Source organism: Manis javanica, chromosome 10, assembly GCF_040802235.1.
Source record: "Manis javanica isolate MJ-LG chromosome 10, MJ_LKY, whole genome shotgun sequence".
Classification (NCBI taxonomy): Eukaryota; Metazoa; Chordata; class Mammalia; order Pholidota; family Manidae; genus Manis; species Manis javanica.
The window spans coordinates 22876156-22902253 of NC_133165.1; the positions used below are offsets into that span (position 1 = coordinate 22876156).

The 26098-nt window shown below is 41.0% G+C and overlaps 1 protein-coding gene across 29 annotated transcripts in view; it reads right to left on the minus strand.

Moving 5' to 3' along the window:
* LOC118973223 (uncharacterized) overlaps positions 1–18991 on the minus strand; it is a 148655-nt gene extending 129664 nt beyond the window's left edge. For 11 of the 29 annotated variants that reach the window (XR_012122049.1, XR_012122046.1, XR_012122047.1 and 8 more), the window contains exons 1-4: positions 18230–18639; positions 7293–7331; positions 7132–7173; positions 5172–5205 (exon numbers count right to left, since the gene is read on the minus strand). Coding sequence is in view for 10 of the 29 variants with exons in the window: in XM_073214856.1 (XP_073070957.1) it covers positions 5173–5205; positions 7132–7173; positions 7293–7331; positions 18230–18553 (438 nt within the window). In the remaining 19 variants the exon portion in view is untranslated. The other 18 variants (XR_012122045.1, XR_012122042.1, XR_012122039.1 and 15 more) reach the window with 10 other exon arrangements.
* Between the last annotated feature and the right edge of the window lie 7107 nt (positions 18992–26098).

The following is a 26098-nucleotide window of genomic DNA, read 5'->3' on the forward strand; positions in this document are numbered from 1 at the left end:
ACACAACACAGAAGAAACAATACAGGGAGTGGCAATGGCTGATTGCCCACATCTCTGAAGTGAGGCGGTCATGCAGATGGCCGAGATGCCTCATTGGAACATGGGATTTTACCCAGAGAGTAATCACAATGATTTTTAAAAACCGAATTAGAGATAAGGAATAACTGCTTAGCTAGTCACTAAAACAAGCATTCTCTTTATGCAAGAGTGATATCAAAAATCTTTTACTGCTGAGGAATCTCATTTATCCCAACTGGGCTCCTTAGGACTTGAGTGTCTGAACACAGGAAGGGAAAGATAACTTGTGGTGGTGGCAGCTCTCTAACCTTTGAACAGAATCATAACTGGTAAGAAAAAGCCAATTTAATGCATTACTATTCTGAAATTATCTTGTGAACTGAGATAAAGATCTAATACAATACAACTTTAAGATTTATATAGGGTTCTCCATAATATAGCCTACTCATTTTCCAGGGTCACTGCCCATAATTTCTTTACAAATGCACTACATTCCAGCTTTGCTTAATCATGTGCCCAAACTCTACTTACTGCCTGGCCAGGTTGTCCTCGGCGGTCGGTAGGCTATTTAATAGGGGAAGGACAACCTCTCCATCAGATACCAGTTTAACAATGCATTTCAAGTTCACAAAATCAACAAAACATGTTTTGGGAAGATAAGATGGGACTATTTGTGTCCGTTCTCAGAAGACACTATGGAACTTAATGCCCTCCTTTCATTGCCCATTGGCTATAATCAGTATCCTTCCAACTCCACTCATCTGGTTCCAATGTAACTTATAAGATTAGGTCCAAATCTAGTTTTTTAATCTTCACCATAATTTAGAGATTTCTAAACTATTTTAATCATGTTCTGTAGCATTTGAATCTATCAGGGCTTTCTTCCAGCTCTTTTCATATGATACAACATAGCTCCTTAAAACAAGAGCTGTTTGATTCTAATTTATATTTCTTCCAGGGCATCTTGCCCATAGTAGGTTTTCAATAAGCATTTACTGAGTTGAATGTTGCACAGATTTGTAACTATATCTAGTACATTACATTTTTAGTAAGCAAAAAAAGGGAAAAATAAGGAGGTTCTTTATAAGATAAAAACATGATAAAATTCAAGATATATGTAATTTGGACTAGGATTTATGAAAATGACTTTGTAAAACTTTTCTCTACATTTTTAAAAAAAGAGATAATAGTCATTATATTAAATATGACAGCTGCAAAAACATATCTTAATGAAAAATTAGGTGTGTTTTCTGTCTAAGGGCAAAAATAGAATACCAGAATATATTTATAAGCAATTTATTGAAAAAAAAATAAGTGATTTATATTCTTATGTAAATATTACGAATCACTATTATATTTTCACTAAGATTTATAGGTGAAATTTTTGAAGAACTTTAGTTTTAAAAATACTAAAGTACAAGTAAGTTTCCCTCTGGAAAATACAATGAATATTTTGTGAAAAAGACAATTACATTGAAAAATTGAAATGTGCAGAATGCAAACATGTTACTTTGGTACCCAAATGATGATATAAGATAAATGTTGAAAATGCTGAAAGTAGTCAATTGATTTGGATAAATGAAACTCACAAAGCATTATAATTATATGTTAATAGTGTTGAAGAAAACTTCAGGAAAATCTGTATAAACTTATGAAATATGTTCATTTCAATACTCATGATATCTGACAAACCAAATTGGCAATCTACCTGTTGCTAAAATCAAGATGATTTTCTTTGCTATAACATTGAAATACAATCAAACTTGATAATTTACTCTGACCCACAGTTTACTGCATAATAGAAATAAAAATTCCAGCTTGTGGAATTGGACAGAAGGGATTTATGCCTCCCTCAGTGCCAACCCAGTTACTCAGAGATGCAGGATCTATGAGATCTACTGAACAATGCCATACAAGATAGGATGTAGCTTTCACTGTCTCCTCACATTCATCCTGTAGGATTATAAAGGCGGAATTTAATAATGTGAACCAAGATGGGGGAAGAAAAAGGTCCCTTTTTCGCATAATAACTAATTGGACATATTTTATTAGAAGCTCATTCTTGCCATCTGTGCGTCTTCTGCTCTCTGCATGACTTCCCCACTCTTCTGCCCACAGCCCACTCCTCCAAGAATGGGTCTTAAAGCAGCTGAGTAACTGAAAACCTGTGCTAGAGTCTAAGATGAAAAAGAGGCAGAAGCAGTAGAAGAAAAACTAGAAACTACCCTTAAGGGAAGTGTGGATTTCCTAGTGACAGGAATTGAAAATGTCCTCTAGCTGACATCAAAGGATATGTTAAAGAAAGGCATGGCAGAAGGGGAATCTAATAGGGTAGAGGAGCCACACATAAAGTCTCATCCTCCTATAGAGTCCATATGATCTACTTCTAAATCTCCAAAAATGCCACCAAATAAACTGTCAGTGACCTATCCTTTGATCTAAGCCAAGCTTATCTTACTGCAATACAGGAGACTTAAACTTGCCACCTTGGTATGTTTCTTGGTAGTGCTTCTGAAGAATATGTGTGTGGATGGTGTTGGATTGTCAAGGCTATAGATTTATAAGGTTTTGGTATCTGGTATTAGACAAGTGCAAGTTCATTCATATAGCAACTTCATTATATTGTGTGAAGTTTACAGCAGAATTGTTTAGGATTGGTGGACACAGTGAAGTAAGTGTTTGATGAGTATTTTGATAGGCAGGAGTTTTGCCCAGTTGAGATATATTGCCCTAGTAAAGGGGGCTGTTTACCCTAAGGAGAAATCTGTCGTTCTGAGGGAGAGCTTTCTGAGCAGTATGTTGTTCAGAAAAATCTTTTTTTAGGAAGTTCCTGAATTAAACAATCAAGTTAATCACAGATTTATCTGCTTGTTTTAGAATGTCTTTGAGTAGTAAGGTCTTATTAATACCAGTTTCTGAAATAGTTCTTGATTCTATTAAGCTGTGTGAGTACAGGCAAGGTATTTTAAACATGAATTTGAAAATTCCTCTCAAACCTTAAGTTAAGGCCTATGTTAGACATTATTTTCTACTCTCTCTGTATGTGTAGACATGTATAAGAATTTTTTAACAATAAATAAATCACGAGATACTAATATAATTTCTCAAAGAAGCATATTTTCAATATATAATTTTACATTTTGTATCTTGAAATGAGAATTTTATATAATGGTATGTATGTATGTGTGTGTGTGCATGTATATATATATACATGTATATAAAAAATGAGAATTAGACAAATTTCAAACTAGAAAAGTATTCTCATCTTCATCTTTAATGCAAATAGGTAAAAAATTTAAATATGTAACTACTTCAGTTATTAGGGAAATACAATGAACTAAATAGAGGAAAAAGTTGACATAAAAAACTAAAAGCAAAAAATTATAAAAGGCATCATAATGAGTAAAATTTAGCCCAATCAGAAAATACAAAAAGTACATATTCAAATTCAGTGAGATGCCTTTGTTTAAAAATTACCAAAGATTCAAACATAAGAGTGTCCAGTGATATTTACAAATTTTGAATTGAGACATTTATCCATTGTTTGTGTGACTGTATTTTGTTGCAACTGTTCTAGAGTGCTATTTGGCTATTTTGACCAAATGCATTAAGCATATATTCCATTTCTAGGAATACTCCCCTACAAAACAATCAGAGATGTATATCAGATTTGTGTTGAACAAAGGTCATTATAGAAGTGTCTGTGTATGAGTAGGGTTCCAGCCATCATAGCACATTCTAAGAAGCAGAATAGAGGAGTGAATGAAGAGGAAGGGTAAGGAATATGCACCAGTTTTCCCTTGCAGTTGCAGGAAGAGTTCTCTTACATCTTACTGTGTAGCCCTTTGTCACGTTACATGAGAGGCTGGGAAATGTTTTCGTTTTAGTCAGCTGTGTGTCCTGCTGAAAATCAGCAATTCTATTGTAATGTGAGAAGGGGAGTCTCTTTTGCATTGTTTTACTGAGCAAATTAACTCCCAATTTGTCTCAGTCTCTCCAATCTACTCTATTCTCTCCTTAGAATAACTAAAAGGCTCATTAAAATTTCTTCCAAACAAAGTTACTATTTTCTTTAAAAATAACAAGCTACTATCCTACAATTTAGATGACTATAGTCAACTTGTTAAAAATAACATTCTTTTTTATTTAAAGATACATGTTAAAAACTTGAATTATACAATATTCTGTTTTATATTAAATTGTAAACACATGTGGATATAATTCAGGAAATAAAACAAAAGGCTAACAATCATTTTTTGTATAGTAGGATAAAATGATTTTTGCATAGTATGTACATATTAATTGTTTATATAGTAGGATAACTGGCCTTATACTTAATACATTTTTTACATGTTTTTAAAATAGACACAGTAAAAAACCAGGAGAGAAATATCAATTTCCACATATAATGCCAAGAAATAAACTTATTAATTTGTCATTTATCTTACAAAATGTATTTAGTTATTTTATATTCCCTGTACCAAACTTTGTATACAAACAACCATGGTCTCTCCCTACAAGGTACTTAAACTCCACTGGGAAATGCAGAAACACCCAGGTAAAATTCCACTAGAATGGCTGGGATACACTGGGTAGACATATGCATAGATTGGTATTAATTACAGTTCTAAGCGGATTCATTCTCCCCAAACTGTGGGGATCAGAAAAATATTTGCTCTGAGTCTAAATGTTGAAAAGAAGGGTAGGAGACAAGAAGGTGCCTGTGTGAAGTTGTAAAGGTATAGTTTAAAAAGTTATCCTATTGCAAGAGCTGCATATATACTTACATAACTATTGGAGTGCATGTGTGGGTGCATGAATGTGTATGTGTGCATACACACAAGAGCAAGCATGTATGTGTGAAATAGAGTAAGACTTGGGAGGCTTTCAGAGGGCCAGGAGAGCATGATAGATCATCTCAAGAAGTCTGAATTTGTTGTGAAAGGTTTGTGTAGAGAGTGAAAGATTCCAAGCAGGTAAGTGCTGCCATAAGATTTGCATTTTAGCAAGTGTCTCATCTGATGCCCCTTTGATATGCAGTCCATCTATGGATAACATTAAAACTATACAGGAAAAAAAGCCACACTCAGAGGGGGGGGCATGCCCAAAACATTCCATTAAATTCACTCTATTATTTAACAGAAAATACTTACATTATTCGTCCTCCAATGGTTGACTTGCCAGCATCTAAAAGTAATCAACAATGTGTAAACCAGGTGTAAAAGACAAAAACCCCAAATAGCAACAATTAAATACACCAAATCATTTAGCTGATATAATTACATCTTGCAACAGCCACTGAAATGATAGGAATTTGGGGCACACGCTCTGGCTAGTTACCTTCTTCTTCGTAAAATGAAGCTGCTAAGATCCCCTGCAGTTCAACAATGACTGAGAACTGCTTTACTGATAAAGAAATGAATTTTTGGACAGATTCCTCCCTGACCGTTAGCTTAGAGCACATCAACCACAGAATATAAATCACCCCAGCAGAGCCTCAGTGGACAGCAAGAGCAGAGCAGGACTGAGAGCTCCATTTAGGTGGCCAGCCTGCCTTTCACTCTTAGCAGATACAGGTGTGCTTTTACAAATTTCAAAAGGGTCCTGGCTACTGAAAAAGAAGAGGGGAAGCCAGAGATCAAGAGAAGAAAAAAGGACACATAATCCTGTATTTTCCTTTCACAATTTTGGGAGTAAGTCAGACAGAGAACACCTGAATAAATAAAGTAGGGTGTTTTGTGCTAAACCAGCAACCTGACTAGCATGCAGAACTCACTCCAATTAATTTCTTACATTACGCAAAATCAAACTACTTAGTAAAGTCAATCCTATAAAGTTAACAGAGTAACTGAAGCTCACACACAAAAAATAGGCACATTTTCTAGAATGTTAATAAATGTCATAATATGCTGAGCCATCATCAGTGGTCTAGAGACCAATTATGCATCATACAAATATACTGTAGCTTATTTTCTTCCAGCTTCTATTCCATTATATAACTGTTAATTGGCCCAACCTTCAAGAACAAAGTGCTGGCAATTTTTTGCCAGCTAAAAAATCAAGTTAAAAGTCAAGACATTTAGATCAATTCCAGTTTCACTAAACATCTCCAAGCAGCCAAGTAAGATGTTCTGTTTGTTGTACACAGTAACTCTGGTCATTTCTTATTGCTGTGAACGCAACTTACCTACATGCCTAATGAATGCTACATTTACAAGTTCCTTCTTAGGAGCACCTGGTGGTGCAACCACAGATTTGGGTTTTGGTATCTCCTCTTCCTCCTCCATCATCTCCTGGGCACTTTCCTCTGGGGCCTGCCACCTCCCAAGCAGCCACCCACTGGCTCTGCTTCACTGATTCCTTCTTTGTGCTCCCATGATTCTTCTGGAGACATTTCTGTCTCCCCATTTTCTACAGAAATAAGGTATTTTAACTCAGTATTCTGGTAAAAAATTTAGAGTCTATACTTTAAAACACAGATGCTTTTAAACAACAAATAGAACTTTGCATATTTAGTTCCAGTTTCCAATGTCTAGTGACACATAGGAAAGTATCTTTCACAACAGAAATGGATAATAGCTTTCAAGCTGGCCTCACTGCTGACACCAGAGCTGACTCAGAGACTACGAGAGATTTCTATTTTTATAAAGCTTCATTTCATAAGGACAAACAAAATGTGAACAGCGGATGTATCGTTTGTAACAACCCAGTAACTCCATCATCAAAATGCCCTGACAGTGGAAAAAAAGGGAAAGTTTAAAACCAGAACACAGGATTTAGGGGCTCTTTTCTTTTCCCTCTACAAGTAATATCTTTGGTATCAAATTTTTGTAAATATAAAACCCTTAAAAATAAGAAAGTTACACAAAGGAAGGATTTCTCACAAAGTAAATGGAACAAGTATAACTATTTAAACTGACTAGCATTCTTCCACCCAATTCCTCTATATTGACAACTACTAAATTTATCATGGCATGGTTAATCCAAACACAAAGATTCAATGTCAGTGTTAAATGTAGGCATTACAATAATCATAACACTTACATGTGCACCTTAAATCTTGAGTGAAAGAGTTTCATAATATTATATTAATATGGTCAGAAATTTTCTTACCAACAGGTTCTGAAACTTCCATGCTAACAACTGAATTTGAACCTAGACAAGAAATTGAGATATAATATATATTTACAAAACAATATTTAGCTTTATACACTACAGGCAACTTAAATGTTTTCTCAATTAGATATTCAAAGAGTCATATTATAGATGCTTACCTTCACATGATTGTTCCTCTTGAGAAGGTTCCACAGGTGCTATTTAATAGAAATAAGTTCTATTAAAAATTGAAGCTATACATCTATTTTATTTATGTTCTAAAATACACTAAAAACCTAAGTTCAATAACCCAACAAAATCTCAATAATCCAGAACTAACTAATGGCAACTAACTCAGGTTTTCAAACTATAAGTCTGTTTAACCTACGTGTAAAAATCTACCAATCACAGCCAACTTTGAATCCTTTTAGTAACTGAAATGTACTTATAAAAGTATGCTTATTCTCATATTTTGCTTCAAAAACTTTTCTGTCATATATTTAAAGAGTATTCAGCAGCATACACAGATTAGATTAATGATTTTGCTCAACAAAGACACATTACTTCTCTAGTTTCTCTTGGTAGCTGTAGTCAAAGAAGGCTATGATTAGCCCTTTTAAAATTCTATAATCATACATGTTTTACCATCAAGATCCTTGAATAAATTCTATTTGATACCAATAAAGTAAAAAGGACATTCGTATAAAGTCCCTGAAATATGAATGGGCCCTTGCAACATCTCAGAAAAGATGATTAAAATGACACTGGCTTTGTCTCTCTACTAGAATTCTAAGATCAAGCAACAATCCAGTTTCCACAATTGTCACACTGAAATCTATTTGATATCACTGAAAGAGATGTATGAGAAATATATACTGACACTTAAAGGTTTAAATTTCTTTTTATATCTGAAAGCCTAATGATACTCTGGTATGAAAGTGCCCTTGCTTTAAAGAATCTCCAAGATGCAGAAAAGACACTGAACAATTTGAAGTCACATAAATCCTGCACGCCAATAAACACTGAATTCATAATCTGCGAAAGTTATATTTAAAATCACTCCCCTGGAGTGTTAAGACCTGTAAGTCAAGAAAAGTTTTCAGCCCAATCTTCTATAACATGCAGTAGTGAAGAAAGGAGTATCTTGCCCCTGAAAGGTAAAGGGCAACCAACATCTCTTGAGAAGTGACATACTTAGTGTCACTGCTGCAGATGATCCCATACAGTGGTATTTGGATGACCTTAAAATGGAAAGACACCTCAGCCAGCAACACCAGCATGGCTCCCACCGCGGCACAGTGCAGCTGGAGAGGCAAAGCACAGAGGTAACAGGGGCAACACCGGACAGGTGCAGGAAGGTAGAGTGAATGGTCTAAGACACCCCAACCTATGCGATTAGCAGGATGTTAACAGAAATGGAAAAAGCATTTGAACTAGGTTTGGAAGGAACAGTAATTCTACTTCACAAAAGATTTTTTTTTCACTTCCTATTTCAAAGAAAAGTTTAAAGGTATAGTAAGGAAAAATTACTCAACTTCCAGAGAAAGTCAGGCAGTGCTCGGAGATCAGGCTGACGTGCCAACCTCAGGATGGAGGAGGCGCAGACACTGGTGCTGAGAGGCCAGCACTGGGCTGACTCCTGGCTTTAAAGCCTAGAGTGCCACGTACAAGTGGTGAGAGGCAATTATTTCACTGAATCATGGAAATGACATGCCAGCTGCCTGACAGGATTGCTCAGAGCACTGAATGAGAGTATGCATTTGTTTAGTTGCAATTAAAGAACTCCTCGCACCTAGGAGATATTCAGCAAGTGACTCCCCACTCCCTAATATGTAATGAGCCGTCAGTTCAATTCTATCAACTAACATATACTGCACATCTATTATGGGCCAGACAGGGATAGAAACACTCACAAATCCACACAGTGCTGGAGGCAGGGTTGGAGGTTGTGGCAAGTTACCCTAAATCCACTTAAATTTTTATTGCGCCCTCCTGTGCTGATTGCTATCTTATTTAACCACCCCTCCAACCCTATGAAGTAAGCGGTAACTTAGCTAACATTCTGACGTATTAGAATGGGCTTCTCCAAGTTACACAAACGCCACCTTGCCCTTCCTCACACAGCCCCTGCTGAAAATCCCTTAGTAAAAGTAAACCAAGTAAGTGATGACACCGGATGGTCAAGCATTGTAAGGCAAGGAAGACTGAGACAATCAGTATGGGGGGCTCTCCATCACTTATAAGACATGCCAAACTGCAAATGGGCTTTATAAGACCCAACAGTACACACACCTCAACACCTGGTTCTACAACCAACTCTTAGATTTACAAATACACAATACATGCCTCAGGCTGTAAGGCACCTCTCAGGACAGTGACATCAGTCATAAGACTATCTCTATGGCTGCATAATGCAGCATAATAAAAATCTATTCATGGTTTTATTTTTCAAAACACCCTACATTTGTAACACATTTGTCTTCAGTTTGTACAGCTTACAGAGGCAGAGACAGGGTCAAGTACAAACAGCAATTAAGTTATTAATATACACATAATGATGACATTAAAGGGCCTCAAAATCAGAAGCTGACAATAGTTACCCCAGGATGGAAGAAAAAAAGCTTATCTTTGCATTCAGACCATGGATCACATTACAATTCAAATAGCAATGGTGGCAACATCTGCGAACTGATGACTTTGGAACAATGAACCAGAAAAATCACAGCTACAGCAACATGTTCTTTACACTGAAACTTGTCAGTGTATTTGTACCCAGTCTCTTCTCTCACACACATACGCATTCACACACATCTCCAACCCTTTCTCATTCTACTCCTATTATTCATAATATACATCACATCCAGATTTACTGGCTACTAATGCGCATAGGCTTGTAATTCTACCAGGTCCAAAGTCACTTTTTCATGGCTGGCAAATATACCCATTGGGGCTTGATTACCAAGTCCTGCACGCTTCGTATCTGCTAGTCAAGGAGAAGTTAGTAAACCTCCCAAGGAGTGAAAGCAGTTTCATACTTTCTAATGGCATCTCCATGTGCAGAAGATACATCCTCATCAGGAGCACACCCTCATCAAGTATTCAAAAAAGAACAATTGTAATTAGGTGGGAAAGTTTATCAGAAGTGTTCTAGTTAATAAAACTGCCATACCTCAAACTAAAAGAAACTAATGCTATTGTTTATGATAAAGGAAGATTAATGAACTGGCTATGATACAAGGTATATTACCAAAAATTTTAAAACAAGTGAAAGATTTTACCAAAAGACAGTCAGGCAACAGAACTGCCTATGGTTTAACACAAATGATAATGTGAATCCTAAAACTGTTACTTAAAATTTGATAATGGTGCAATAAGCCAGACACAAAAGATCACGTGTACAATTCCATTCACATGAAATATTCACAATAGGTAAATTTATACACTCAGAAAGTAAATAGTTGATTGCCAAAAGCTGGGAAAAGGGGAGTGTTAAATGACTGCTTAAAGAGGATGATTTCCTTTGGAGGCGATGAGAATGTAGTAAGCTGCACAACGCTGTGTATGTACCAAATGCCACTGAACTGTCCAATTTCAAATGGCTAATTTCATGTCATATGGATTTCACCTCAATTTTTAAAAACAATTTTTTTTTAAAGATTTGATTATGGATCAAAGGTCTTTAACACAGAGACTCTTACTTGGCCAGTTCATGGGTACAGTGAAGGCCACACTAGTGGTGGGCTGTGAAAGCCAGGTTTCAATTCAAGTTATATTTTAAATATAACGTCTGGCCAACTCTTAAGGTGCTTAATCCACATAGTCCATAAATCAGCAATTTAAATGTGTACTGCTTTAGATATATAAAACTAATCTTTCATCTCTTTTCACACAAAACAACAATATGTAAAAGTCATCCTACTTAAATTTCTTAGTCCTGGCAGCTAAATGGTGTTCACTATTAATAAATAAAAACTTCAGTGTTGTTGCAAACGTCACAGTGTCTTACACTACACTGAAGTAAGAAACTGTGTGACAAAATTCTGTCCAATACAAGCTTCTGCAATCATGGAAAAGTTCTGTTTCTGTGCAGTGATATGACCGTCACTTAGCCACATGTGGCTATTAAGCACTTGAAAGGAGGCTGTGACCAAGGAACTGACTTTTAAATTGAAACATTTAGTTTTAATTTAAAGAGCCGTTATGTGCAAGTTCTAGATCCTCTTAATGATTATACTCAGTTGTACAAAACCTTCCACTTTTATCCCACCCCCCACACACCCCATTACCCAGCTTAGGATAGTTCTTCTGAGATACTCTAGGGTGGGATCCTTCTTGCAGCTGTAAGCACACCTACACACAGATCTCAGTTCTGGTTCCCTAAGACATTAGAAACTTCCAGAATGACTGTGGTTTTCTGAAACACAGAGCCTTTTCCCACCTCCTGTAAAGTCTCCACAGGCTGAAATGGTGTACATACCTAGTAAGTATGTAATTCATTGGGCCTGGACTGCAGCCGTTTCTTTTGGTTTTCATAGGTCACTAGTTCCTTATAGTCTTATCACTTCAGTTTTCTCACCATCTGTAGCAGTCCACCTATATATTTACTGCATTTCCTTCAGGGTTCAATAGACTAAAAACAACTTTGTATGTGTCAGTTTTCCAAGAAGGGGTTAGAGAAACAATACTGAAGAGATGCTCAAGTACAATTTGCGTAAGGAACTAAAAATTCTCTAGCAGCCAGATGACCATACACTCCCAACCAAATCCGCCTGCCTGAGGTATTTCTCTCCCACAGACAATACTGAGAACCAGTAAAGGCAGACATCACAGCCAAATGCCCACACAACACATGAAATGTCCATGGTTTTGCCTTAACTACCTATGCTCTCAAAATAAAAAGGTACAATGCTATAGCGGTGAACAGAGCTGTTTCAAATGATCTCACATTATTTCCTAAAATGTAGGAAGAAGTAATTTCAAAGTAGAGCATTGCCTACTTATCACAATGTCACCCTGCTACTACTGAGACAGAACAGGGAGGCGGTGCCATAGGCCACAATCTCATGGACTCAGTTTCTGAAAAAGTGTCTCAGCCAAAAAGACCTTTTCATAGCAAATAAGAGGGAGAAGACTACCTGTGTTATTACTACTAGAATAAGCTTTGAAATCAGATGTAGAGTCTATCCCTGGCTCCTCCACTTACTAGGAGATGTCAGCTCATTTATTTAGCTTTTCTGAGCCTTATTTTCTTATCTACAAAAGGGCTCAACATAACCTCAAGAGATTGTTGTGAAGATAAAAGCATATGAAGCAGGTAACTGCTCAATAAGTTTATTATTACAAGCTTTTCAAAGCCCCATATTAACAAAACTTTTGAAGAATAAACACAAGAAAGGCAAATTCTAGGGCCTCTCTCAGGAAATCCATGCTGGTTGGTGGTCAAGATGTTAGCCCCAGGGATGCCCTTCTCCCCTGTCAACAGCACAGTGTAATGGAAAGGGCACTAAGCTAGCAGTTGGCAAACAAATTCCAGACTCCACTGTCACTGAATCAGTCACTGAGTAACTGTACGCTTCAGTTTCTTTCTCTGACAAACCTGTACTACACTGCCAGGGTCACTTTCAGCCCTAACATTCTACGAACTATTCATTCACTAAAAGCAATGACACACATCCACCTGAGTGGGCTTTCTGCAGAGTAACTAAGATCCACTATGTTTTTCAAACAGCCCTAAAACATAGGTTTATTTATAATTTATACCCCATTTACTTCAAAAATACTGTAGGTGAACTTAAAATACTTTGCAGACAACCAACCACCCAAAGGAGCTGGACACACCACTGAGTAGTACAGTAGCCCACTGTGCTTCTATAGAAACGGTCAACCCAGAAGCTGCCCCAACGACATTCTAAGGCATGCACTTTCTGCTTGTTTCAAGGCGAGTGGCTTACAATTACCGGGATGGAATGTGGTTTGGATTGGGTGTAACCACTCTTAGGTTAGGCTGGTGAAAGATGCTCAAGAAATCCTTACTGTTTCTCTCACCTAGAAAGCAGAATTATGATGGGGAACTGGCTCCACCTGGAGTACTGTGACAACTACATTTCCTAAAACAAAGTCACTTAGAAAAAAATACACCTACAGCATAGCCTGCTTTGTTATAAACCACTGAAAACAAGGACACCACTTTTAAGAAGCTTTGGTATGAATCCACAAATGACAGCTTAAAAAGAAGCCTAAGGATGTCAGAATAATCAAGAACTTTCACCTAGTGGCCATATTCTTGCTTCCCAATAATTTAAGAACTGTGAATTTAATGATGAAATTCTTAATTAACATGCCCAATAGACATACCAGTAAAGAAAAGCTGCTCCAAAGAGCGTCTATTCTCAATCAAAATTTCATAATGGCAGTAACTCACTGTTAGGTATGAGCACCAAGCAGTGTAAAAAGGTAACTGATGCTCTACTCCAGCAATTTCCTAGCAAGCTGAAATAAAATACCGAAACACAAGAAACGTAAATTTTATGTGAATTATATCTGAACTTAAAAAACACTTATGGTATTAACAAAGAACAGTACCAGAAAATGTATCTCTAGGTTTATGATTAGGATAAGATTGAAATGAGTTACAAAGGGCACCTATGAACAACTCCTCTGCTCAGCTTTGAAACCCTCTCAACCATGTTATGTCTTCCAGTAGAGTAAATTGGGGGTCTGACCTCTTTCTAGACTCCAGGACCACGATTAATTCATCTTGTGGTGTCACTTCAAGTGCCCAGCACAGTATCCTGCGTTCTGTAAACACAAAAATGTTTGTTCATTAATTGCTATACATCATTCTGAGCACAAACTAGACTTACATCTCAAAAAATTCCATTCTAATACTGCCAACTCACCACAAAAGACTATCGAATCCTTTTCATTCCTTTCTCTTCGACTAGAAAAACATTAATATTTTAACACTTTAAGACATTTCCTCCCCAGCAAACAAAAACAAAACAAGGCTTAAAATTTGTCATCTTCTCTACTTCCCTAACTCGCCCTCAGAAATTTTAATCACTACCTTTTCTTGCAGTACAATTCCAGAGAAGGTGAAAAACAAGGGACAGAACAAAGCCATGTACAAAAACCTGCAGTAAATAAAAGCTGCTCCAAAGAGGGTCTGTTCTCAATCAAAATTTCTTACCAGTTCAAATAGCTGTTCACAAGGAAAGCACTGGTTCATGTAATGCCTTCACTTACTCCCTAAATCCTCACGCTGGAGCCATAGCAAGCATGTAAAGTCAGGAAATAAGAGCCCAAATCTAATAATTGGTTAAGTCAAGGTAAGAAATAACTAGCTAGAAAATGAGGTAGGAAAAGAAATAACACTCCTGGAACAATATTTTCCCCTCACCTTCTCTGCCTACTTTACTTACTGTCCCACTGAAGACTTTGTTACTGCAGGGATTTCAGTCTCATGGGAAAGGGAAAATCCAGTCAAGAACATCATCTATCTTCTGTCTAAACTTATCTCTCAGTCAACAGGTATCACTTAAAATCATAATAAAGCCCAAGAGCCCTTCTGAACAAAACAATTACATAAGATTCTGCACTCTACTCTGGTGACCCTGAAGAAGTCACTTTTGAGACTACTCAGTGATTAGCAAGCATCCACCACGTACTTGTGACGGCTGCATTAACTTTGTGCATATACTAAAAACCACTACAGTGAATTCTGTGATGTGTGAGTTATATCTCTGTCACTAAAAAAGGCACATTCCTTCCCCACTAAAAGACACCCATCAAAAACCAAGTATGTTCTACGAAACAGAACATTTCTCTTTAAAATTCAGGTTCCATAATACAATGTGCTATGTTTTGGAGACAGTTCCACCTCTGAGAACTGCTGGTTTTATTCTATATTCATTTTTACTGGCAGAGTTCTGAGAGATGTTAAGGGTGCGATGGTGGAAAGGACACCACACCATTACTACAGAAGCCTGGATGCTCTACAAGTCCAAGTGCTATGCTCTGAAATGTTTGTGTCCCCCCCAAAATTCATATGTTGAAATTCTAATGTCCCAAGTATTGGACTTAGGTGGGGTTTTTTGGAGGCCATAAGTCATAACAGCAGAGCCCTGACGAATGCATTTCACAAACAGCTCCTTTATAAAAGAGGCCCCCGGGAGCTCCCTTGCCCCTTCCGCCATGTGAGAACAAGAAGCCAGCAATCTGATCTGAGAGAGGGAAGGAGGCCCTCATCAGACCAGGCTGGCACCCTGATCGTGGTCTTCCAGCCTCCTGAGCTGTGAGGGATAAATTTTGTTGTTTACAGGCTACCTAGTCTGTGGTACTACACAGCAGCCCAAATGGACTAAGACACCAAGTAATCCTGAATTAAATCGCTAAACTTACTTCTCATTCAACAATAAAAAAGAATGAACTGTGTGCAAATTGAAACTCAAAATAAGTAAAATAAGTACATTCTAGCGTAGAAAATGTTTGTTCTCTTACGCACAACCCTTGTCTTCCACATTTTCATTCATTTCAGGACTTCTACTTTAAAGAGCATCACGTAGTCAATTTACTTGGATCCGCAGAGAATTGAACTTCAATGAATTACACGTGGTTACATTTAATTTGTATTCTACTGAATCATTCCGTTGGAAACCTGTATTACTTTTTCAGAGAGCTAAGATCAACACTGAATCCCAAGTTTTGACTTGGGATGGCTGGAAACAGGCATAACCACCCAGCAGCCTTCTGACACTGTGCAAAAACATTTACGGCAACTGGCTGCTCAAGGAACCACCTGAAAAACCCAACTAGCCTGTTTTCAGGAGAAATGACAGATATTCACCCTGGACAGGAACAGTTAGGAAGTCATTCAGTGTTCTACCTCTAGACTTCCTCCTTCAAGAGCTCTTCCTCCTATCCAGCTTAAAAACAGGGACCCACAACAAATCTCAACAAGGGCTTAACAACCAAAGAAAACATGCTCCCCTTCTGTTTATTTCCTCACTATAAAAAAACTTGAAACTTTTATGGCTCCCCCTTTGTAAATTTCTAAGGGCAAGTTTCAATTTTTTCCTCTGCTTCTTCCACGCATAGTTGTCTGCTATGATGGTGGTACTTTATGGACCTATATGGGCTCAAACATGCAATCCAACAGTCCCACATCTCTCTGGACCTCAATTTAGAAACCATTCTTTTCCAATAGACAACCCTAAGGAGGACACTTTTAAAAATATGAACTGGCATTTTGTAGAAGCAGTTGACAAAGTCAGTAACACCAAAACAGTTTGATAAAACTGAAAAAAACTGACCACCAAGTAACAAAGTACTTTTCTTATAATCGCTTTCTTACATATTTTTACATCTCCACTTCTAACAGTGTCACAGAGAAAAGGAGTAAGAATAAACCAGCAAGTTGGCACATGCCAGTAAGAGGAAAGACAGCTCTCCTACCTAAGAGGTAAAGACTCGTCACCCAACAATGCCTACTCCAGATCACTGCTCTGAGGATGGCTGTCCCTTCCTGACTCACTGGCTGATGGGTGGACAAGCTGGAAATGGAGTTCCAAGTCTAGCCAGAGTGGTGCTGGTGGCTCCAGAGTGAGGAGGGACGTCCAAAAAAGAAACAAGAAAATGGCTGGATAAAAGGAATCTGCATGATAAGGTATGGGGAACCGCGCACTTTTAGGGGCTGGTAAGTGAACTTTATTTAAGTAGGCCAAACTGCTTGATCTAAGCAAAGAAATAAAAACTAAGTTTCCTTGCTCAAAGGCAAAACATCAAGAAAATCAAACAACCAAATTCAAAGTGTGCTCATATATGTACTTACTTCACAGAAGTACTTCTCCAAGCTCTCTGCCTCTAATACAGAAACTGTAGCAAGTTTCTGAAGAAGCTAAACTCCCAGAGACTTTTATGATGTCCATTTATCTAGGAAATACAACATGGAACTTCAAAGAGAAATCAACAGTCTATTCTCACAAATTGCCAAGAACATCTGAGATCTGGTTCTCCAATACCCTGGCTCACCAAGGTACATTCCTTTCTCTCTTGAAGCCAATATTGACAGTTCGTAAAATAAGCACTCTTTTATACAGGGGAGAATAGTTAACTTCACTCACTTGACATTCCCACAACATCAGTACCTGAAAGCATGTCATCCTATCACTTAAGCAGCCCCGAAATACAGAAAGCTTTTCAAAGACCAAACCTGACTTGAAAACACACAAAACAGTCTACTAGCTATGGTCAGAATGGCACGTGACAACTATTAAGCTATACTACCAAGTATCTGAACAGGCTAATTACTGACACGTGAACATAAAGAGTGACTTACAATACCACGCAGCCTGAATAAGCTATCCGATTTTGACGAAATTAAAATTCTAAACGTGTCACTAAGAAGACAAGTCCCACTTAAGAAAAAGAGAACACACATCAATGTAGTTTCCTATACACATTACAGGAGGAACTCTTACTTTTGACACTGTTAACTTTACAAGCTTACACAATGCTTTACAAAACTAAAACATCTGTGAAGTGATGGCCAACAGTTTCTGCCGGATCACAAGACTGCAATGCATCTTGGGATTCCTTCAGGACACTTCCGTGCCAGATACCCAAAACGTTATTACAGTTTCAATCATAGAAACTGGAGCAAGAAACGCTCTCTCTAGGTATAAGGTGAAGGGAAAACTCGGGCGCTCGTCCTCCCAGCTCCTCGGGTCTGGCTCGCTCAACGCCCACCCACCTCCTGGTTCCAGTTGTCCCACGTCTGGGCCTCGTGGCACTGATGGCCGCGGTCCCCTCTCCGTCCCATACGGTTCTCAGTTCTAGTGGGTAGCTGCGGCCCCCGAGGAAGGGACGAGCCCCAGATCCCTCCCCGACACCCGGCTACGGCTCCTCCAGGCCCTCCGCCGCGCCTGGGCCGCCCCACCCTGGGCCGCCCCACCCAGGGCTGCCCGCGCCCGGCGTCGCTGTTAGCGCCCCACGTGACGCCAGGCCCCGAGGCCGCGCGTCCCCCGCCCTGCGAGGCGAGCCGCAGACCCGTCCCCCCACCCCACTAAGCTGGGCTCCGGCCTCCCGCTCGGCTGCTCCTGCGTCCCGGCCCCTTTACCAGAAGGGCCTCCCGCGCCACTGCTGGCTCCGTGGTGGTTGGCACTGGCGATGGCTGGGCCGGGCCACGCAGGAAGGACGGCACGAACTCGGCGGCGTGGACGTTGGGGACGAAGGGTTTGGCGCTGACGTGGAGCTGACGGCTGAAGGCCGCGCTGTGGTGCTCACGCTGGGCCTCTGCGGCTACCGCCGCCAAAGGCCTCCGGCGCCGCCGCACGGGCCCGACCCGGGGGCTTCCATGTCCGCCTGTTCCCAGCAGTCGGGCACTGAGTCTGCTCCCTCGGCTGCTGCCCCCGCCGCCGCCGTTGCCACTGCCCGGATCCATGATCGGGGGGCGGGGGGCGGGCGTGTGTGTGGTGAAGAGAGGGCGGGAAATGGAGGCGGGGACGACGGGCCGCGGAGGAGCAGGCCGTGCTGACCCGGGGAAGTGGGAGGCAGAAGGGCTGGGGGCTAGCAACAGAGTCCCCGGCGTCACCGCCGCAGCAGCTCCAGTCCCTACTACGCACTCGCGACAACCGCGACGGCGGCGGCGGCGGCTCAACCCTCCTCGTGTGTGCGAGCCGATGTCCTTCCACCCAACCCAGGCACCTCTGACTGCCTCACCGGCCACCCCACGAACGCGCAGATTGACTCCTCGCCGCCTCCCGTACCTTCGCCTCAGTAGTTCTCAGCCCCGTTCGTCCCCGCTTCCGGCTAGGAAGCACGGACGGAACTACGAGTGCCGACAGCGCCCGCGCGTCCCCGATGCGGTTTCCCGGGGGGCCGATGGGAGTCGGAGTTCCGTGGCCCGGAGCAACCGGAAAAGGCTCCGGTTCCCGGCAGGCAGCGCGAAGACGCGAGACCTGGTCGCCCTGGCGGCCCCACCTGTCACCGGGTGGGGCAGCGGCAGGGGTGAGTCTTGGCGTGACTCCGTGCTGGGCCTCCGATCCAGAGCCTTTCAGCCCTCGGGGGCGGTCCACTCTGTCCTGTGAGGCTCAGGATGAGGGAAAACCGACAGCAGTTCTACGGGGGGATAAAGCTTTCAACCCCTGGACACCTGTTGAAGAGACTGTCATTTCCCCATTGTATGTCCATGGCTCATTCATCATATATTAATTGACCATATATGTTTGGGTTAATGTCTGGAGTCTCTATTCTATTCCACTGGTCTGTGGCTCTGTTTTTGTGCCATTACCAAACTGTCTTGATTACTGTGGCTTTGTAGTAGAGCTTGAAGTTGGGGAACGAGATCCCCCCCGCCCCCCACTTTATTCTTCCTTCTCAGGATTGCTTTGGCTATTCGGGGTCTTTGGTGTTTCCATATGAATTTTTGAACTATTTGTTCCAGTTCGTTGAAAACATCTTAGCCATTTTTAAATGTACAATTGAGTGGTATTCAGTATATTCACGTTGTTGAGCAGCCATCACCACCATCCGCCTCTGAATTCTCCATCTTTCCAGATTGAAACTCTATGCCCATTAAACCCTCACTCCCCAATCTTCCCTCCTGCCAGCCCCTGGCAACCACCATTCTGCTTTCTGACTCTATGAATTTGATTACTTTAGGAATCTCAATACAAGAAAAATCATACAGTATTTATCTTTTTGGGACTGGCTTCTTTCACTTAGCATAATATCCTCAAGATTGATCTACAAGACACACTGAAGCATGTTATCAGAATTTCCTTCCTTCTTAACGTTAAACAGTATTCCATTGTACGGACAGACGGCATTGTGTGTTTACCCATTGCACATATTCTTTTATTTAATTCTCACCACAGCCACAAGAGTCAGGTATCTATACTGGACACATAGTATCTCCTGCTCAGATGACCTCAGTGCCCTTGTCCTGGGCCTTCAGCCACTCCCCCTACCTGGATCTGGGTCTGGCTCCCCTTATAATTTTCAGACCTGGATGAAACCCCACTATCACACATGGTTGCCAAAGCGGTAGCAGGAGGCACACGGATTCAGGGCCGCGGTCTCCTAGAGGGAAACAGTACATAGGAGGAAGCTGGGCAAAGTCCCTATCTTTCTTTCCTCGTGGTCCTATGGGCCGTTCAGAGGCACATCTTCCCCTCTATTGGTTTCCTGTGGGGGCTGTAACAAACTGCCACAGATGGAGTGACTTAAAACAACAGGAACTTACTCTCCCATTGTTCTGGAGGTCTTCAGTCTTAAATCAAGGGGCTGTACCCCCTCTGAAGCCTCTAGGGGAGAAATCTTCCTTGCCTCTTCCAGCTTCTGGTGGTCCCAGACATTCCTCAGCTGTGGCTGCATCGCTCCAATCTCTGCCTCTATCTTGACGTGGCCTCTTCTCTGTGTGTCTGTCCACATTGTCCTCTTCTTTCTCTTAGGAAAACACCAGTCATTAAACTTAAGGCCTGCTCTAAATACAGAATGATTTTTAGACTGAGATCATCCACTATTTACATTTGCAAGGACCCTATTTCCAGGTGGACAAGAATTCTGGGGGACACTGTTCCATCAGTTATACAGCCCACCTGAACAAGTGCTGCATGGGGAACAGGCAGCACCTGCTTTGTCCCTCCCCAGCTCATCCTGCCTCAGTAGCTGCTGAGGTAACTCACTGCATTAGTGTTCTAGGGCTGCCGGAATCAAAGCCATAGACCATGGGGCCGAGACAACTGACATTTGTTTCTCACAGTTCTGTAGGCTGCAAGCCCAAGCCTAAGGGGTTCCAGGTTTGGGTCTCCTGAGGCCTCTCTCCTTGGCTTGCAGATGGCTGCCTTCTCACTGCCTTCTCACTGGCCCTTTCCTCTGGGCATGCCCATCCCTTACATGGGCATCTCTTCTTATATGGACAGCATTCAGGTTGGATTAGGCACACCCTAATGTCCTCATTTTAACTGAACCACCTTTTGAATGACCTCATCTCCAAATACTGTCACAATCTGACCTATGGGGTCTGGGGTTAGGACTTGAATATATGAATTTCAGGTGGGGTGGGAAACAACTCAGCCCACAATACTCATTGTTTGCATTACCTCACATCGTCCTTGCTGAGTGCTTCCTGGAAGACCCCAAACTAACATCAGACTCTCTTCCCCCAAACCCACACGTACCTCTTTCATTCTGTATATTAGCACCATGCCTTTTCCTTAATAGCACTTCCACAATTGTATGTACTTAATTTATTACATTTTTTTTCTGTTTCCCCGACCTGATGGAAAACTGCATTAGGGTAAGAACCACATATAAAATGAATTCACTGTTATGCCTTGATGCCTGGCATAGTGCCGAGTATGGAGTGGGCATGTGACCAATATTTATGGAATGGGAGGATATTTTTTTGCCTCTCAAATCATCTAATAATACAGATACCACTGTCTGCATGCTCTGTGTCTTGCGATTGTTGGTGGCAGTCAATGATTTGAAAGGAAGAAATCAAACTTCCCTGAAAAGACATGGTGAACCTTAAAACTGCAAATAATCAGGACACCCTGGAAATCAGAGTGAAGCCACTTTGAAAAACTCTTAACACCTGACAGACAGTGACACTTCGGACAGTGCTGATGAGACAGGGGCCTTGGGTGTAGTCAGAGTAGGGTGAGATCCTCTGGAAAAAGTAAGGCAGGATATTTACAGTCAAGGAAATGTAACAATATAAAGGATATCAGACTAGGAATATAGACATCTTCAGTGAGATCAGTTAAAGGTCAAAAGGCTAGGAGCAACTTGGCCTGGAATGTCTGAGTGTTCCGCAAGGGTACCTCAGCATAACCCGTGACTTCACTGTAAACAGCCCTAGCAAACAGACAACAACCCAGCCCACCTTGGGGGCAGGGCACATGGTACAAGTCTGCACCCCTAGCCCTTTACCCACATTCCTGAAAATCCTCAATGAACTATAAATCCCCTAGACAACGCACCACCCTGGGCTCTCTTGTCCCCTCCTGGTGTGAGGCAGGAGCTCTTTCCTTTCACTTTATTTCTCAATAAAAGCCTCTCCCTGGCTCTCCTACCTTGGGTGTTTGCTAAGTTCATTCTTCAACTTTGCAAACAAGAACCCTGACTTCACTAAGAGAAAGCAGGAGTTCAGAGGAGCTGATTTTCAAAGGGAATCTTCGTGGGAAACTAGCAGAGGACCCGGAGGGCTGGCTCCAGTCAAATTAGCCTTTTCATGCCTACAAGCAAACAAGGCTTCTGAGGGACATTGAGAAATCTAAGTTAGAGGGAGAGAAGAGAGGGAGAACATCTTTGCCTCGGAATCTGCCATTGCAGGACTCACTCAGCAGGGTTTCCTAGCTTTGTATTTCTTTACATTCTGGCTCTGAGCTGTTTTATCACCTTTAGCCCAAGGCCAACTTCCCCACACTCTGGTTTAAGTGAAAGAAGAAATGAAACTGTCTGCAGCTTATGGGTGAGCTAAAGAGCCAATGTACCTGGCTTGGTGTTTGCTCTTCCTTTGTGTTGTTAATTTTGTGTTCTTTTAGGTTTCTTCCATTTTGGACTGCAATACACAATAAAGGGCTTGTTCAGTAATATTAAGTCTCATAAAGAAGTTTCTGGTGGCAGTGAAGAGGCAGTACTGCACAGTGATTAATCCATGGATTTGGACGCTATATTGGTCAAGATAGATGAGGTCATGGTGCAGTAGCAAACACCACCCAAATTCCATTCATGCAATTTGGTGGTCGTAGGCTGCTCAGGCTGCTAGAACAAAATATCAGAGGCTGAGTGGTTTAAACAACAGAAACTTATTTCTGACAGTTTTGGAGGCTAGGAAGTCCAAGGTCAAGTGGCCAGCAGATTTGGTGGCTGCTGAGAGCTCTCTTCTTAGCTTTCAGTGGCCAACTCTTTAATGTGTCCTTCCCATGGCATGATAGCATTCAGGAGAATAAGTTCTCTGGTGTCTTTTCTTATAAGCCCACAAATCCTTCATGAACGTGTATCAACTTAATCACATCCCAAAGGCCACACCTCCAAATATCATCACAATGCATTTTGAGGGGACACAAACATTCAGCCTGTAACAGTGCTCCTCCTTGGTCACCTGGGGCTATGCTCCGATCATTCTCCCATTGCAACCCAGGCCCACAGAGCCATAACCACCTGGGACACTGCCATTCAGCAGAGCAGAGGGAAAGAGAATGCTTTCAGCTACGCACTGGCCTCTGCCTTCAAGAGGCACATGTCCCTTCTGTTAACATTTCCTTGATCAAAAGCAAGTCACAACAGTGGAATTCAGTCAGAGCAGAAGAATGAAAAAAGGGGTAGATAGCTTCAGGGACATATAGGATAACATCAAACAGACTAATAATATTTGCATTATAGGGCTCCTAGAAGGAGAAAGACAGAGAAAGGGGCAGAAATCTTATTTGATGAAATAATGGTTGAAAGCTTCCCTAACATGGTGAAGGAAACAGACCTGAAGATCCAGGAATCCAAAAGAGTTCCCAAAAAGGTGAACCTAAAGAGATCCACACCAGGACACATTAATTAAAATCTCAAAATTTAAAGACAAGAGGAGAATATTAAAAGCATCAGGAGAAGAGCAACTGGTTATACACAAGGGAACCCTCAAAAGACTATCAAGATTTCTCAGTGCAATTTTGTAGGCCAGGTGGAAGTGACATGATATATTCAAAGTGCTGAAAGAAAAAAAATTTCAAGCAAGGATATTCCACTCAATAAAGTTATCATTCAGAATTGAAGGAGAGAAAGATTTTTTTCCAGACAAGCAAAAACTAACAGAGTTTATCATGCTAAACTGCCTTATAAGAAATACTAAAGGGATCTCTTTAAACTGAACAGAACGGGCAATAATTACTAACAGGGATGCATATGAAAAATACATTTCACTGGAAAAGTAAGTATATAGTAGAGGTAGTCGATTTTAACTACTTATAAAGCTACTATGAAGGTTAAAAGACAAAAGTAATAAAAATAATTATCACAATTATTAGTTAAAGGATACACAAGATACAAAGACATAAACAGTGACATGAAAAATATAAAATGTTGGGGGAAGGAGAGTAAAAATGTTTTAGAATGGGACCAAACTCGAGTTGTTATCAACTTAAGATAGGTGGTTATAAAGGCAAGTTGTTACATGTAAGCCTCATGGTAACCACGAAGCAAAAAACTATAGTAAAGACACAAAAGAGAAAGAGAAAGGAATATAAGCGTACAACTAAAGAAACTCATCAAACCACAAAAGAAGAGAGCAAGATGGTGTTGGCAAAACTGGACAGCTACATGTAAGGGAATGAAACTGGATCATTGTCTAACCCCACACATAAAAGTAAACTTGAAATGGATCAAAGACCTGAATGTAAGTCATGAAACCATAAAACTCTTAGAAAAAAACACAGGCAAAACCTCTTGGACATAAACATGAACAACTCCTTCAAGAACATATCTCCCTGGGCAGGGGAAAGGAAAGCAAAAAGGAACAAACGGAACTGTATCAAGCTGCAAAGCCTCTCTACAGCAAAGGACACCATCAATAGAACAAAAAGGCATCCTACACTATGGGAGGATATATTTATAAACAACATATCCAACAAGGGGCTGACATCCAAAATACATAAAGAGCTTATGCACCTCAACAAACAAAAAGCAAATAATCCAATTAAAAAATGAGCAGAGGGTCTGAACAGACACTTCTCCAAAGAAGAAAAACAGATGGCCAACAGGCCCATGAAAAGATGATCCACATCGCTAGCCATTAGAGAAATGCAAATTAAAACCACAATGAGATACCACTTCACACCAGTAAGGATTGCCACCATCCAAAAGACAAACAGCAACACATGCTGGCAAGGATGTGGAGAAAGGGGAACCCTCCTACACTGCTGGTGTGAATGTAAACTAGTTCAACCATTGAGGAAAGCAGTATGGAGGTTCCTCAAAAAACTTAGAACTACCATTTGACCCTGGATTTCCTCAGCTGGGAATTTACCGAAAGAAAACAAGATCAAAGGTTCAAAAAGACATATGCACCCCTATATTTACTGCAGCACTATTCACAACAGCCAATATATGGAAGCAACTTAAGTGTCCATCAGTAGATGAATGGATAGAGAAGAGGTGGCACATATACAAAATGGAACACTATTCAGCCATAAGACGAAACAAATCCTACCATTTGCAACAACATGGATGGAGCTACAGGGTATTGTGTTCAGTGAAATAAGCCAGGTGGAGAAAGACAAGTACCAAATGACTTCCCTCATTTGTGGAGTATTAACTGAAAGCAAATGTGAAGGAACAAAACAGCAGCGGATTCACAGACTCCAAGAAGCGACTAGCGGTTACCAAAGGGGAGGGGTGTGGCAGGGAGCAGGGAATTCAAGGGAAATCTGAATGGTGCACCTGGTGTGTGTGGGCTCACGGGGAAACAATGTAGCTCAGAGAAGCCAAGTACGGACTCTGTGGCATCCTGCTACCACTGATGGACAGCGGCGGCAATGGGTTATGAGGGGGACTCGATTCTATGGGTGAATATAGCACCCACATTATTTCTCTTAGGAAACCTTCAGAAAGAAAAAAGAAAAAAAGAAACAGAAACTTCACATTATACCAATTGAATTTTATAAAAGACTTCAATGCTTTCCTTTCCTGTTCCTTTTTCTTTTTCGCTGTCTCGCCAACGGGTGTCCTGCTGATTACCTGGTGCCCGCGGCGGCCGCGTTGGCCGAGCTGGCTGAGAGGGGGGGCCACCGCTGCCTGGGGGAGCCTGAGCCGCGAGCCCCGAGCTGCCTGCCATTCGCGCGCCGTCTCCTGGCAACTAGGGAGCGCGCGCCGCCAGCGCACAATGCTCGCCCGCCTCTAGCCCAGGCGCGCAAGCGAAGGCAGGCAGTCTAGCGGTGAGAGCCGCGGAAGCCGCTCCGCCGCCGTAAAGAGCTCGCTGATCTTCCCAAAT